Source organism: Molothrus aeneus, chromosome 14 (genome assembly GCF_037042795.1).
Source record: "Molothrus aeneus isolate 106 chromosome 14, BPBGC_Maene_1.0, whole genome shotgun sequence".
Classification (NCBI taxonomy): domain Eukaryota; kingdom Metazoa; phylum Chordata; class Aves; order Passeriformes; family Icteridae; genus Molothrus; species Molothrus aeneus.
This window is the reverse complement of record NC_089659.1, coordinates 150147-166331: the sequence shown is the minus strand read 5'-3', so window position 1 is coordinate 166331 and position 16185 is coordinate 150147. Positions and strand designations below refer to the sequence as shown.

At 48.6% G+C, this 16185-nt stretch overlaps 1 protein-coding gene across 4 annotated transcripts; it reads left to right on the top strand.

Moving 5' to 3' along the window:
- The first annotated feature begins 165 nt into the window (after window positions 1-165).
- HDAC8 (histone deacetylase 8) lies at window positions 166-16003 on the top strand. 4 transcript variants are annotated; one of them, XM_066559502.1, is made up of 11 exons: window positions 166-271; window positions 724-776; window positions 2139-2269; window positions 3823-3964; window positions 6189-6301; window positions 7285-7362; window positions 7736-7844; window positions 9407-9579; window positions 11203-11297; window positions 13371-13476; window positions 15474-16003. In XM_066559502.1, exons 2-11 carry the CDS (start codon window positions 730-732, stop codon window positions 15494-15496), a joined length of 1017 nt encoding a protein of 338 aa, XP_066415599.1. In that variant the 5' UTR covers window positions 166-271; window positions 724-729; the 3' UTR covers window positions 15497-16003. The 4 variants fall into 4 exon arrangements, with proteins under 4 accessions (XP_066415599.1, XP_066415600.1, XP_066415598.1 ...); XM_066559501.1 differs by having other exon boundaries at window positions 208-314; XM_066559503.1 differs by lacking the exon at window positions 724-776 and having other exon boundaries at window positions 194-271.
- Window positions 16004-16185: the final 182 nt, after the last annotated feature.

The following is a 16185-nucleotide window of genomic DNA, read 5'->3' as shown; positions in this document are numbered from 1 at the left end:
ACGGGCCTTTTAAAAGGACATTCTTAGAGAATAAACACCACCCGAGCTGCGTGGAGACCCAAATAAAAATGCTTCTAACACTAGTTGGCTGCCTGTTCTTACGCGGCAGGAGGAAGGATAATGGCGGGGCGGGCTTACAGCTCCCGGCATGCCGCGGGGCCGGAACTGCCGATCGTGGCGTGCCCTGACTATCGGCGTTGCGGGTGCTGGTCCCGGCTGTGCCGGCTCCCATGGCGGCGGTGCCGCCGCCGGTCTACATATACAGCCCGGAGTACGTGACCCTCTGCGACTCCCTCTGCAAAGTGCCCAAGCGGGTCAGCGCCGCGGCGGGGGCGAGGGGGCGCGGGGAGCACAGCGGTGAGGCCCGGGCGCGGAGGCAGCCGGCGCCCGGCACGGCGGTAGGAAAGGAGGAAGCGGGGAAAACTCCCGGCGAGAGGAGTGTGGGGTTAGAGCGGGGATAGTTCGTCTGTGCGTTCACATCGCCCCTGGCACCGCGGGCTTGGACACTGAAGCGACAATTTCCCGGGAGGCCGTGCGCAGCTGTGCGTTTGCCCGGGACACTAGAAGGCCCTTTCACACTGTATGGGCACGGGCCGGAGAAGGGACCCGGGCAGGGAAAGTCGCTGCTGGGAGGAGTCTGAGCCACACCTCGTCTGCGAGTCCTTGGGCCCCTGGTTGCTGGCTTTGTGTCTCCTGCTCTCACAGTCTTATTCTTTTCTTTAGGCTAGTATGGTGCATTCACTGATTGAAGCGTATTGCTTGCTTGACCAAATGAAGTAAGTGCTCCCGTTTCTGTGAAGGAATGTTTTAGTCTCCACTAAGGTTTGGAAGGTGCTGAGTAACTTCCAGTTTCACACTGTCCCTGCTGGCGGTGTGATTATAGGAGCCCTCACTGCGTATTTGCAGGATTAAAGGAAAATGTTTGTTTTGCTACATGGACACGATTACAGTAATTATGGCAGGTGTAATTCATGGTTACCACCTGGTCTGGTGGAGCACTTATAGGCTTGTGCCTTCTCTACAGAGTGTGTATCACCCCCATGCTTGAGACTCCTGGGTCGGGTGACAGTCTTGGTGCTGCTGCAGATCCACTGATCAATCAGTGCTGATGTAGAGAGGGACCATATTGTTTTGGTGCATTGTAATATATCTGAGAGACTTTTTGTGAGGTCTGCATGCTGTTCAGGAGAGAAGACCGGATGAGATCTGGGGCAGAGAAGTGAGGTACCTGCTGCCTAATTTGGCTCTTGACGCTGGGGCATGTGAAGGGCAAAATAAGAAAGGCATAGCTCAGCCCCTCTTGTGAAGCTTCTCATAAAATCTTAGAAAAAATGTACTCCAGTTCAGCACAGCCAGAAAGTTTTTTTGAGACTTCTTTTTTAAAAGAAATTTTTTTCTGGCAGAGTGTGCTTGGGAAATGACTGCAGGCATCGTTATAGAGGAGACCTGAAGGACTGTTTGACTGGTGGGAAGCATCAGGGCCAGCCTGGAGCTGGGAGCTTCCTATATTCTTCCTGTAGCAACAGAGCTGTGCTGCACTGCCTGTGCATGCTCCCACTGTCCAAGTTTTGGGGAGGGTTCAGCATGTTGCAGGATTTGTTTAGGCATACTGCAAAGCACCCAGATCCAGGAAGGTGCTGTGCAAGTCGCTTGGAACAGTGACAGTCTCTGCTTTGGGGCAGGTCACAGCATGTGAGAGGCATTGCACAGCTCCTGATCTAGGCTAAGGTCCCACCACAGCGCTGTGCTGTGCCTGGGCTTTTCCCTCCATTAGTTCCTCTAATGTTTGTAAAGTGAATGTTGGATATGCTGGGGAATGCACAAACAGAGAGAACATGCAGAACAGAGAAAAAAAGTTGAAGCAAAGTGGGAAGGTTAATGCAGGCAGCACCTGCAGTGTTCTTCACTGGGGTGGGCACCACAGGTAGTGCCAAACCAGGGGCATGGCCTGCTTCAGCTTAGCTGGGTGGCTTTCTAACTTAAGTGGCAGCCCAGTGCAAGAAGAAGAGGGAGTTTTGTTTGCTTTTACAACAGTAACAGCCAAAAGAAGGCCCTTACTGTAAAGGCTAAAGCTGGACATTCCAGCTGAACACTGGATCCTCTTGCCCTGATGTGCTCCCTTCTTCCTCTCTGCTTAGGATAGTCAAGCCAAAAGTGGCCTCCATGGAGGAAATGGCAAGTTTCCACACAGATGCTTACCTGCAGCACCTGCAGAAGGTCAGTGAGGAGGGGGATGATGACCACCCGGAGTCTGTGGAGTATGGACTGGGTAAGGATGCACATCTTCAGCAAGAGATAGAGTGCCAGGGCCAGGATGCTTTTTGCTGGAGCTGCAGTTAGAGGGGTGAGCTCAGGGGGATGCTAGACTTAGTTTTGAAAGGAAACATTCTTTAACGGGGTGTTGCTGAACCCCATCAGTCATCTGACAGGCTGGCACTTTCCCTAGTGCCAGCTGAGGGTAGAGCTAGCCTCACCTTGCTGCTCTGTATAGCTTGGCCTGTCTCTTGCCGACTGGGTCACTCTGCTGCTCTGAGGCTCTGGAATGGGATGGAAGGCCTTGACGCTGCCCTCGGGCTGGAGCTGGGACTGGCTGCTGCAAGCCTGCTGTGGGGAGGGCATGTGTGAACAGTGGCCTGTAGTGACCAGAGCAGCTGCAGAGCAATCTGGTGACTTACGTGTGGAGCAGAGGGCTCTTGCCCTCCTGGACCTAAGACAGCTTGAGAAATGCAGCAGGTAAAGCAGGTGAGATGGCTATGGGCAGTCTTGGTATCAGGAATGGGAAGAGCGACCCAGAACTGAGGCAGAGGTGCAGATTCTTTGCCGCTCTCATGAGTGTGCCTTAGACTTTACATTCCTGAAGCTGCTCTGCCTACAGGAAGACAAGCAGCCCTGGTATCATGCTTTGTGGGCAACAGCTGCAGGGAGGCTGCTGTAGGACTAAGTGAAGATTGTATTATAGACATAGACCTACAGTTTATCTAGGCTTGGCTAGTTTGTGGATGTCCATTTTTAGGGAAGAGGTATGTCAGTGACCATGCTAGGGCTTTTCTGGTGAGGTAGACAGAGACTTGAAAATAGTTTTTTTGTGAGATTGGTGTGAGGAACCAGTAGGTTCAGCAACCCAGAGTTGATTCAGGACACATTTTTAAATGAACTGAGTGCAAGAAAACGTTGCTTTTTGTGGTGGGTTGATTTTTGTAGTGTGGTCGGGGTTTTTTTTGCTAGGTGCTCACCAAGATACAGTCTCTCTCCCCCTCAGTAGGGGGGGGGAGAAAATCCAGGAAAAGAACATGTAGAGATAATAACAGGGAGGTGAGTCTCCAGTTACTGTCACCAACAAAAGTGACTCTACATGGGAAAATTAATTCAATTTATTGCCAATTAATAATGGAGTAGTATAGTGAGAATTCAAAATAAAACTGAAATCACCATCCCCCTCATCCACCTTTCTTCCCAGACTCAGCTTCACTCACTGCTCTTCTACTTTCCCCCTCAGGCAGTGTAAAGGGACAAGGAATGGGGGTTGTGGTCAGTTCACACCTCTCTGCTGCTCCTTCTTCTTCACTCTTGCCCCATGTGTGTGTGGGGTCCCTCCTGCAGGACACTTTCTTCCATGAACTTTTCCAGTGCTAGTCTTTCCTATGGGTAGCAGTTTTTCAAGAACTTCTCCAGTATGGGTCCTCCATGGGGCCAGTTCTTCAGGAACAGGCTGCTCCAGCCCGGGTCAGTCTTGAAGACTCAAACAAAAGGAATGTGCTTCCAGTGAAGGAAAAGGCCTGTTGTGTCTGAGGTGCAAACTCTTACATGGACTCTTACCTGCAGGTTACGACTGTCCAGCCACTGAAGGGATCTTTGAGTATGCAGCGGCTGTGGGAGGAGCCACCATCACTGCAGCCCAGTGCCTGCTGGATGGCAAGTGCAAAGTAGCAATTAACTGGCCTGGAGGGTGGCATCATGCAAAGAAGTAAGAAAACAATCTCTTCCCTTGTGTTTTCTCATCTGGTGTCTGAACCCGGCTTCCTAGCTCCCAGCTTCCCTGAGAACTCTCAGGGTGCAATGATCTAGTTGGAAGAGAAAGCAAGGTGTGAGGGAAGGCAGGAGATAGAGAAGAAGGAAACAGAGGGCAGGGCAGAGGCCTGAGAAGAGGCAGGTCACTGCCCAGTGCTGGTGCTGTCACTGTCATGTGCTGCAGAGCAGGTCTGGGGCAGGTGTACTCACACAACATCTCAGTCCATTTCCTGGTGGGCACTTGGCTGAAAATGGCTTCAGCTGCAGCTTGCTGTGAAAGGAGACTTGCACTCAGCAGAGCTGAGCTCTCGCTCTGTGCAGAACTGATGTCTTGGGAAATCTTTTGTTATATTCTGTCTGGATTGCATGGCTTAAAAAATGCCTGTAATGAAAAAGTCTTAGCAGTGTTGCTGCTGCTGAGCTATTAGCACTGTTCTGGGAAGCAAAGAGTCTGTTTAAAAATAGGCATTTAATACTCACCAATCCCAAAGGAGTCTTCCCAGTCACCCCAGTAAGTTGGTGTGTGATGGTTCAGGGTAGATGCCAGCCCAGTGTGAAAGTCCAGCCAGACTGACTCCAAACTGCAGGTGCTTGATTCTAGGACCTGTGTCCTTAGCAAAATACATTCCTTTTGTCAAAAACACCTGCTGTCTGGTGGTTTAGTTGCTTTCCAGGGTCCTAAAGGTAGGAATGACCTGGAGCTTTGGAAGCTCTTGGTTCAGATAATGCCTTTGGGGTTGAGAGTAAGATGCTGAGTAAGTGCCTTTTCTCAAGGCAGCCTCACCCTCCCTTCTGGCAGTGATACTCAGAACTTTGCTGGGTGGATTTAGGGCAGCACAGGGGAATCACAAATGCTGGACCTGAACTGCAGCTCCAACACTGCTCTGCTTTTGACTGAACTGGTGTCCTGCTCTGCTTTGAGTTTCAGAGATGTGTATTACTGCATGGAGAGAGTGCCCAAGACATGCTTCCTTGTGGGCTATGAGGAAGGGGAGAAGTACATAATCACAGTTGAGTCAGATTTTCAGGATACCTGTTAACACCTCAATTTTCAGCATTACCGTAAATGATCAGAGTCACTGGAAAACACATGTGCTCCATGGCACCTGCAGAGAGTGAAAGCGAGTGTAGTTCTGCCACTCCTGGCTTGCTCCTCACTGTTCCCAGCTGTCGCTGAGCGGGAAATATCAGAGAGAATGAGCTGAGTGCTGTGACTGGAAGTCAAGAGGAATTTTCCAGAAGTGCCTCTTGTATCCTGATACAATTTGTGGAAAAGGGATTTGGGTACTCCTGTTGCCAAGTATAATGCTTCACTTTAAAACAGCTATCCAGAGCAGATTTAAGAATGCACGTGGACTGGTGCTAAGTGGTGAGGGGGACTTGACTTCAGAGTGAGGCTGGAGTAGGGGTCAAGAAACTTTCTTGTTCCTCTGATGCCAGAAATTAAGCTGTCCCTGAGGAATGTCAGTGATACATCTTTACATGGTACACCTGTCCTCTGTTTAGCTGCTGGGACTCTCTCCTGGCTGAGCCCAGGAGCTGTATCGTGAGGGACTGCATGTGGGACATGCCATTTGCATTTTCCTGGGAAGAGAAAGGAGGGAGTTACTTTGGCAAGAGGCTTAACCTTCATAGCCTGAGACTTTAAAACAGCAGGAGAATCCTGTGACTGGCTTGGGCCTGCCTTTCACTGCCAGGACCTTCCCAGGACTTGTGACCCAGCCAGCAGGGATGGAGTGGCTGCCTATCTATGCCAGTCCAGAACTCACAGGAAAATGGCCAAGGGGACTCTCCTTTTCACTCAGAGTGGGTTTGAGTCAGGTGGCTCTGAACTTCTTTAAAATGTCTCAGGTGCAGAAAGCTAACATTTTATTTGTTCAACAGTGCAGTGGTCAGAGGTACCCTCCTCAAAACAGTGTCTTTCTGCAGAGCTGACTGATGCTTATCCAGCTGCCAGAAAGCCCAGAGTTGAGAAGCAGTTGGCACAAGCAGTCCTGTTCTCTGTGCTTCTCAGCCATGCTTTGAACTGTTCCTGACCCGTCTCTTGGTCACTGCTCAGCTGAGTTTTCATACTCCTCTGTGCCCCTGTGAGGTGGACACTTGCAAAGTCAAAGTGAGAATGCTGAAATCAGTGGTGATTGCATTGGCAATATTCAATGTCACAGACATTGTTTTCACAGGGATGAAGCTTCTGGTTTCTGTTACCTGAATGACGCTGTCTTGGGGATTCTGCGACTGCGCCAGAAATTTGACCGCATCCTTTATATTGATTTGGATTTGCATCATGGGGATGGTAAGGCCCAGGAAAGGCTGCAAACAGCACAGCTACACAGACTCAGGAGGGAATGGGAGAAGGCAAGGCCTGTCTGCACAGCAGGGGTTTACTTGCTGCAACAGCCGTGGCTTCGGCTCCTTTCGGTGCAGTGGAGTTCCCTCGATCCATTTATGCCTTGTCCTGCTTTACAGACTTGCCCAATGCTGCTCTTTAGACCTCTCTTGTGGGTCTGGGCAGAAGTCTTGTACCTAAAGCAACAGATAATGTGTCCCAGTATCCCATCCTGGCAGAGCAGTTGCTGTCAGGGTTTAATTGTTTAAGGGTCCATTGCAAGAGGGAAGCAGCCAGTAGTAAGTGCTGCTTTTAAAAGAAGGCTTGATGCTATAAATCTAGAGGCAAAGCTGGCCTTGCTGAAACTGCTCTCTCCTTCAGGGACATTATTTCTACACCATTTAACATTTCCTGCTCTCCTAAATTTTATGACGTGTTTCATTTTGTTCCATTTTCTCCCTGCATTTGGTTTCTGTTAAGTTTCCTATTATTTCTTTTTTCCCTCTCTACGCCCACTGTCTTAATAGTGTCTTTAAGGAAAAGGCACGTTGAACCACAGCAGCATTGAGAAAAAGCAAGAAAGCCCAGTAGCACTGGTTCTGATCAGAGCCAAGCTCTGGCCAAGTGACCCCTGCTTGGATCCCTCTCTCAGCTTCACAGGCCTAGCAGCACAGGCAAGTGCTGCTACCATGGGTAGTGACGTGAGATATTCAGATCCATTCAGTACTGATTAGCATGAGACCTGCCAGATTCATAGCAGTTGTGATTTTTGCTGCAGTTGAACTCCAGTCTCTGTGGATTGAAGATGTATTGAGCCACATCTGCATTTCTACTTTGCTTATGGTGCTCCTTCTCTGCTTGCTGCCTGTGTGTATCAAGCAACTCAATGTGTTCAGACTCTGTCATTTATATAAATGATTCATGAAAGTTTTTTTTCAATTTCCTAATAGGAGTTGAGGATGCCTTTAGTTTCACCTCGAAGGTCATGACTGTTTCTCTGCACAAATTTTCACCAGGATTTTTCCCAGGCAAGTTGAACTTGTGAGGTTTGTGCTCATTTGGTTCACACGTCACTGGTGAGGCCTCCATAAAGGCAAGACATAAAAGCATGTCTTGCTGTCTCCTGCGACCCAGGAGAAGGAAAGAGGAGGAGCTACATGTTTTGCATTTCCCCCTTTCTGGTTGTAGCTGAGCTCTAGGCAGAGTTCCTTTGATGCTGCCTGGCAGAATTGGGTGAAGGATAGAACTGGGTCACTCCACCCCACCTTTCTTGGTGGTGGCAAGTGGACTTCTTCATACGCATGCTGAATGTCCTGGCTCTCATCTTGCCTTTGAGACACCCCACGCATCTCTTGCTGCTGCTCTACTTTCCGTTCTAATTGGGGTATTTCTGTTGTGCAGGCACTGGTGATGTGACAGATGTTGGCCTGGGAAAAGGTCGCTACTACAGCGTGAATGTGCCCATTCAAGATGGCATTCAGGATGAAAAATATTACCAGATCTGTGAATCGTAAGCCCTCTTGCTCTGATACAGCTGGCTTGGATGGGATTTTAGAGAGAGAATAAGATACTACACATCTTAATGTTTTTAATTACAGTCCTTTCTTAAGCTTTGTCCCTTCCCCTGTTGCAGCCTTTGATTACAATGAACATGGACTGTAAGTTCTCAGAGGTCTTGTATGAATCCTTAGACAAACTGAATATACAGAGACATTGTGGGTGGCTGGAGGGGTCTCTGCCACAGGTTAGCCTATCTCCTTAGATACACCTCCACAGGTGTCTATCTAAGGAGAGACTGAGAAGTGACAAGTATTTTTTAGCTGTGGACTTAGGGCTAGATGTTTTTTCTTCAAGTAAGTGCTCTGAATTCTGACTGTGGGACATATGCTTGGGGCTTAGCTAAAAGCATTTTCCTAGCACCTTCTGTCTATGCTGGAAAAATAAAAGGCTGAAGGCTGAATATCTGACAGTGACAGCTGCCTCCTGGCAGTCCCCTGTGTCCTTCAGCTGATGGTTGGCCTCACAAGCTGTTGCCCATGTCAAAACTGGGCTGCAGGGCTTGTTCTTTTCCAGGGGAGAGGAGTCTCAGTGCAGGGCTGCAGGATGTGGTAGCATCCACCTCTAACACTTGAGGGCTGAAACCTCTCTAAACTTGTAGGCCAGTAGGGCAGTCATGCAGGGGCCATGCCTCCTGTTGGCTTATTGGTGTTTGCCATTGCTGGGGCAGAGCAGCCCTCTTTGTGCTGGAGGACATGCTTTCAAAAGGCAGCTCTAGGGTCAGGAACCCACTCAGGAGGAGCCTGCTGCATGTATTCACAGCTGAAGGACATCATAACTTACAATAGATTTCAAGCTGTGTATAGCTGAAGCTTCTGCAAAGAGACTTAGAGATCTCTTTGAGATCTATCGTGGCTGGGAGGCAGTCCACGGGCATGACCGTGGATGTCTCATCCAGCTGTTGTTTGAGGGTAATTGCCTGTATTTCCTAAAACCACGATGGGCTTGAAGCATGAAGCTCTGTCCAATGCTGGTTTTTGCAGGCTGACTACATCCAGCACAGAGCTTTTCCTCGCAGTTTTGCCTCAAGAGCCATACAGGAGAGAGTAAGACCCTAGCCAGTCTTCCTCTGTTTCTTCTGTCCTCTCCTGGCCTATCCTGGTGAGAGGTGTCTGAGAGTTCAGGATTGTTGTTTTGCCAGATCCTGATTTCCCCCATAACTTTCACAGGGCAGAAAAGCCCCTGGATCATCGTGCAGCCAAAAGGCAGACTGTAAATGTGGAGTTTGATGCTACCACTAAACTGGTGAGGTCTAGATCCCCCTCTGCCATGTTATCAGTGGTCCTTTTGCATTCATCAGCCTTTTGATAAGTGCTCTGAGAGCTAAAATTGCTGTGGAGGTAGAAGGCTCAGAGCAGAGGCTGGGAGCAGAGGTAGTGTAAACTGGTATGAGTTGGGTGGAAGCAGAGAATGCAGAAACCCTGAGAGGCATTGGTGGTTCTGAGTGACCAGGGCCATGCCACCAGCATTCCTCTGGGCTGTGCTGGCAGTAACTGGACTGCTCCTCTTCTCTAGAGTGCTGAAGGAGGTGTATGCCGCCTTCAACCCTGATGCAGTTGTGCTGCAGCTGGGGGCGGACACCATTGCTGGAGACCCCATGTGCTCTTTCAACATGACACCTGAGGGAGTGGGGAAGTGCCTTAAGTATGTCCTGCAGTGGCAACTAGCAACTCTTGTCCTGGGAGGAGGTAAGAGCATCCTGCTGTTCTCAGAGAAATGTGTTTGTCCTCCTGTGACCCTGCCTGGAGTGCCTGCCTGCCCTTGGGCTCAGGACTGGCAAGGGTTTAGCAGGGTGACTGCTAGGCAGTGTCAAGAGGATGCACTGTGGCACAGTACTCTTTTCTCACACCTGAAATCATTTATACTGACAGGTGCAAGTCTCAGTACTGACTCAGATCTTGAGTTAAAAGCTGCATGGCTCCTCTGGAGAAGAGGAGAGGCCAACAAACTGACCCTGACTTCTCAGTGACATCTCTGATTCCCATCTCTGCTGATCAGCCCTTTGGTGCTTCTCTTTAAAAATGAGCACTGTGTTCCCAAACCTACCTTGGGCACCTGGTGATGAATGGTTTCATTAAGATTCAAGCAGGGGCTTGGGATGAGGCCTGCAAGATATAGCAGGGCTCTGATACCCCGTGAAAGCTAAGCTGGACTTATCTCTGTTGTGTTACCTAACCAGCTGCTTGTCCAGTGGGGAGAGCACAGGACAGGTGTTATGTTAACAGAGCATTCCAGAACAGAAAAAGCCCCTGTGTGCCAGGGAAAGCTCCTGAGCTCCGTGACTGGAGCCGGATCAGCTCTAGGTGTTGTCCTTTTTTAGATGGGGGAAATCATGTATAGCATATTAAGACTAAAATTTGATGTGCCTGATGCCCTTTGTTTTGGAAAGGTTATGAGTGTTCAGTCCTGCTGTGGCTTGCCTGTGAGTGTGCTTGGAGATGTCACCTGTCAAACAAAACCCAAAACTTCTGTTAAAAAATGAAGATCAACTATGTGTCACTTGTAAAAATAGCAAAGGAGTGTCCCACCACTGCAGTATGTGGAAGCATTTAAAGTGGTAATTAGGGGAGGAGTAAAAAAAAAAAAAAAAAAAAACAGGGAAAAAAACCCACTGCAAACAGAAGGAAATATTGGAATAATATGGTCTGTCGTGTCAAAGTGCTTTTCTCCCTTTACTCTTCTAGTCCTCTATTCTGGAAAAAAACGTAGCTGAGTCTCTTGCAGGATTGCTTTCAGCTAAGGTTTCTCCTTGTGGGCTCATGTTCCTTTACCATGTAGGTAAACATTTCCTGCTCACTGTGAAATCTCATTTCAGTGTAAAACAGTTGCAAGTTGTGTTTCATATTTTTCCGTTCAAACATGACGGTGCTGAAGAGCTCACCAGTGTATAGCTGGGCATGTGTATTTTGCTTTATAGGTCAAAGGCTGGTATTAAAAAGCAGGAAGCCCCCATTTCTGCTGCAGCCTGCTGCTTGAGAATGGCTCTTCTTGTTGCCAGGAGACAGTTGAGCACATGGGGTTGTGAGCTCATCCTGGGTCTGAGATGGTGGCTGGAGGACTGGCCTCTGCCACACTGGATGTAACTGGGGTTCAGTTTGAGCGGTCTGCTCTTGCATACACTTTCATTCAGACTTAGCCTTGTGTAGCCAGCAGGTGCAGAAGGCAGATTTTGGCTTGAGTGGAGGAAATAAGCTGAACTCATGTAACCTGCACACAGTGGTTTCTTGATTTGTTCCCTCCACCTAAATCTCTTTTTCTCTTTTCCTTTTCCCCACTCTTTCTCCTCAAATCCCAATTCTTGCTGGAAACAGGAGGTTACAACCTTGCCAACACTGCTCGCTGCTGGACATACTTGACTGGGGTCATCCTTGGGAGAACACTGTCCTCTGAGATCCCTGATCATGAGGTAATGCTTTGAAAAGCCCTCCCTTCTCCTTGCAGGAGAGCCAGTTGTTCTGCCTAATCCACACACGCATCCTTGCCACACAGTCCTGTTTTGTGAAGACACTTATGTAGCAGTATGGTGAGTGCTCGTGCCCCAAACCAGAGGCTGTCTGCAGCTTTCTGTGAGGGGTTTCATGTGCCCATAAACTCCAGTCTCAGATAGTAACAGAGAGGATGGGCAAAAGGATTCTCTGGTTTGCTCAAAGAGCTCTTTAGGATGTGCCTTTTGCCTTCTCAAGGCTTTAATTTTTTTTTTCAGCTGAAGTTTGAGTGACCACAGTGCCTGTTGCTCTGCTTTCCTCCTCCTCCCCCTGAGGGTTCTGTCTGGTGACCAGCAGTGTCTGGTAAAGAGTAGCTAGGGCCCAGCACATTCCAATAAGTTGCTTCTCTCTGGAGCTGACACAGAATGCACCTTGCAAATATTCTGTCACTATATTAGAGTCCTGTAGTTGTACAGGGAAGAACTTCCAAACCACTGGAGCAGAGAATTTCCCCAGAAGCTGGCCCATTTTCTCCCATTTTCTATGCCACTCATGACTATCCACCCTTGGGGCAAATCTCTGAATGACCTTCCTAGAAATGTCTATTCTGACTCTAAACATGGTGCAGACTCCACTGACTCTAAACATGTTATCAGGTGTACTGAGTAGACACACATAAGAGACATAGCAACCATAGCAACATGCTTTCTGTAACATCCAAAGGGAATTCAAAATTCTCGAAAGCTGTTGTAACAGGCTTGAAGGAGGAAGAGAGGGTGACAAGCTGGGGAAAATCATCCTCTCTTGTTTCTCCCTCAGGCTGAGTACTATTATTAATGGACTAACAAAGGTAGTGCCTGAGGTAAGGGTAGGAGAGGAACACTGAATACACATCCCAAATGACCCTCATTGCCATTGTTATCATTTCATAAACTGGTATCACAGAGTACAGCAACAAAACAATCCTGATCCCCCTCCCTGCTCTGAAAAATATCATCACAAGGAACACATATATGCTCACACATATGTACCACACCCACATAACAGACCAAGCAGCATTGTCACCAGTGGTTCTGTACCTAATATGAACAAATGCTTAGAATCAAATTTGTTTCCAACCCACTGTAGGCAGATCTGTTGTTATATCAACCCTTTGTGCCCCATACTGGGCACGAATTAAGGTTGTCTTAGGAATGGTATTTTCCAATTTAGCGCTCCTGCTAAGAGCATGAACAATTTACTAAACAATAACAGCAACAATACTAATGACAGAGGGAACAAGAAAACAAAAAACAATTCACATAGAAACATCCCTGCCCCCTGACAATAGACAAAACGGCATAGCTTCCTCTGCCACATTATTTAAGCTAGAAGGAATCCCTTTTGTCTGGAAGAGAGTCCCTTTCCCCTGCCCTCAGCAATGATGAGAGGTGGTGTAGAATAACCTCCGTGTCCTGGCCATGCCTCCTCCCAGCTACTCTAAAAACTGACCCTGTCTTGGCCAGAATCATGACACAATCGCTTACAGTAACCTGTGATTCTGCGTTAGCACATCAACCCCATGGGCTGCAGATTTCCTGCACACTATCTGAGCACTCAGCCAGGAGAGACACTATCCTTGCAGCACACTGATTTTTCCTTTCCCGGGTGTTTCAGTCATGTCAATGCAGTGTTCAGCAAGATGGGAAGTGAACGGCAGGATATGTGATTACAGCACTTGAAATTTAATAATAAAAAAATCCCATTTGCAGGTAACTGTGAGTAAAATGAGTGTCAACAGCTTTCCCAAATAAAGCATTGGGATAGACATTTGACTGCTTTTTGGTTGCTTCACTGGACTCTGCTTCCCATCCCTTGAACTGGAAAGTGGTTGAAAACTCCAGGTGGACACAGACACTGCTGAAGTACCACCTTGATGTAGTGAAGCTACATGTGGCCCTTAGGCAGAGAAATGTTTTTTTGCCTTTTTACAAACAGGTACCCATGGAGAGCCCTCTCTCTAGCCTCAGCCTTCAGAGACCTCTCTGTTGATTTTCCTCTCCTCCTCCCTGCAGTTCTTCACAGAGTATGGTCCCGATTACGTGCTGGAGATCACACCAAGCTGCAGACCAGACCGCAATGAGCCACAGAGAATTCAAGAAATTCTGAACTCTATCAAAGGTGCGTTGTCTAAGCCAACACTCCTGCTTCAGGCTTACAGGTTTTTTTAGAGAGGGCTTCAGAAGAGCTCGTTGGAGTCTTTCTAACTAACTGGAAAAATGAACCACATTCACTTGGCTGCTCATTAGTGCAGTGTCATTGGCCTCCCACATCCCTTGGGATTTTCAGGGTTGGTGGTACAGAGTTATGGGTTCCTGTAGCAAAAGTTGCCATTGCCTTTGTTCTGGCTGGGCAGGGAGCATGGGGCCTTGTCTTTTTTGGAATCATAGAACAGCCCAGGTTCTAAGGGACTTCAAAGATCATCTGGTCCAAACTTTTCGTGGGAAAGGGAGCATAGACAAGATTATCTAGCAAGTCACATCCTGAAAACTTCTGACAGTGAGGCCACTACCACATCCCTGGGGAGTTTCCTCCAGTGATTGATTGTTCTCACTGTAAAAAAAAAAGCACTTAAAATAAGGTGAAACTTCTCCTGGTGCAACTCACACCTGTTGTCCCTTGTCCTCTCCATGTGCCTCCTTGTGAAGAGAGAGCCTCTGTCCTCTGAAGCCTACAGAGCAGGCTTCAAGCACTAGATTACTATGATGAGGTCCCTCCTAAGCCTTTTCTTCTGCAGGCAGAGTCTTTCCTCATTGGGCAGGTTCTCCAGCATCTGATCACCTTTTTGGTTCTCCTTTGGACCCTTTCTGCTTTGTCCATGTCTTTCATGATTTGTGGGGAACATAACTGGACACAGTACTCATCGTTTGTCAGATGGACCTGGAATGAGATGATCCAGTTTTTTCTTAGTAATGCTCCTACACATGCTGCATAGGATATAGTTTGTTTCGCTGCTGCAGCAGCACACTGCTGGATCCCATTCAGCTTGCTGCCTATCAGGACCCCCACATCCATTTCCACAAAGCTGCTTCCCAGTCACACAAATCCCAGCCTGAACTGGCTACCTTCTATCTCAAGAGCAGGACCTTGCTTTTGCCTTTGTTAAACTTAAAACTGTTATTTTTAGCCCAGTCTTCCAGCCTGTCCTGCTCTCTAAGATAGCTCTTCCTTCTGACCAGTTCACCGCAGCACCCAGTTCAGTGCTGTGGTTGTTTTCAACCACAGCAAGGTAATTTATGATGTTGAGCAATATGTATCAGTATCAGCCCCTGGAGGACCCCACTTGTGACAGGCTGCAAGACCATGTAAAAACCATTGATCACCACCCACTGTGAGCTCCCTGTGAGCCAGCTCCCTCCCTATCCCCTTTGCAGATGACCCATCCAGTCTGTGTCTTTCCAGTTGGTCCAGGAGGAGGCTGTGGGAAATAGCTTTCTGGAGTTGGGACAGGTCTCCAGCAGGCAGGACTTGAAGCTCTTCAAGTCCAGGACAGGCAGCTGGGTGAGCTGTGCCAGCATTGAAACTCATTCAATGCCCTTACCCATCTGTCTTGTCTCTCTCTGCAAGAAGGGCTTGGAGCAGCATGATGGGGCTTGGCACCCCTTTTCTGTCTGTGTGTGTTGCAGTGTGCTGGTGTTAGGGTAGGAAGTCCAATGGCTGTGGGTGCCTTCAGGTGTCCATTCCCAAGCACAGGCCAATCCTAGGGAGAGGGCATCCCTTCCTTGGGGACATGTCCAAGAGGGTAGGAGGAACCACTCCAGAGCTGGAAGGGAGGGCTGTGCACTCCTGTCTGTGAATCCAGCCTGAAAGAAGGACGAGGCAGCAGGGAGTGAGCATGCTCATCTCAGATGCTGGTCCATTAATCCCGAAGCAGCATTCAGCATAGTGAAAGCATTGGCAAGGTCCCCTTGTGGTAATTTCCAAAGCCTGGCTCGAATGAGGGCAGCAGCCTCTGCAGAGGGAGTGAGGGGTCAGCAGGAACTGAGATCTGTGCTGAGGCTGGAATTCCCATTTCATGGTCTAGTCCGTCAGGCATGGGAGTGGCACCCCTTGCCAGGTAACTCCATCAGGCTAAAATATCAGTGGAAATACCCTTTTTTGCTTCCTTTTGTTTGCAGGAAATCTGAAGCATGTTGTTTAGCAGAAAAGGAAGGCTCAGGCAAGAGCATTTCCTGTGGGGAAGACAGCATATTTATGTGAACAACTGATGAAATTTGTGGCTGCAGGGAAACTTTCAAAGAAAGTACTGTTGGTTGGTTAATTTTTTTTTCTCTTTAAAGAAGAAAAGCTGCTGCATGCCACAAGCACTGTGGCTCTCCCCAGGCAGGAGTGGCCCTCCAGCCACAGCCTTCCAGTGCTGGCAGAGCCTCCCTTGCTCCTTTCCCCTTCCTTTTTTAACACCACAGTTTGTTCTCACAACTGCTTTTAAATGTATTTTAAGAGAGGAGCTGCTCAGAGCTGTGAGCCCTCCCCAGCTGGAGCCCAGTGCTGTGTTACCTACTTGGCAAGGCCACAGCCTCAGAGCTGCCCACTTGGGAAGTAGAGCCTGAGGGCTACCCTGGTTGTGTCTCTTACCCGCAGAAAGGCACAGCCATTGTGGTTTTAACTGGGAATTTTAAAAAAATAAAATACTTGAAATACTCTTCCAGCTCTTTGCTTTCTTCTTCCACCCACCCTGTCTTGCCAGTGCTCTTTTCCACAGCGCACTCTCCCTCGCCGCCCCCCACTGCAAAGCCATTTGTGAGCTCCTGAAGTCCTGCACAGAGGGAACAGAGCCTGGAGAGCCTCTCAAGAATGTCAAGGGCAATGCAGGGCATTGTGGCAGCTCCT

Coding starts and splice junctions, on each gene's coding strand:
- HDAC8 (XM_066559501.1), top strand. CDS start 231: ATGGCGGCGGTGCCGCCGCCGGTCTACATATACAGCCCGGAGTACGTG. Junction 7,845..9,406: donor TATTACCAGATCTGTGAATC/GTAAGCCCTCTT, acceptor CCTCTTCTCTAG/AGTGCTGAAGGAGGTGTATG. Junction 13,477..15,473: donor AATTCTGAACTCTATCAAAG/GTGCGTTGTCTA, acceptor TTTTGTTTGCAG/GAAATCTGAAGCATGTTGTT.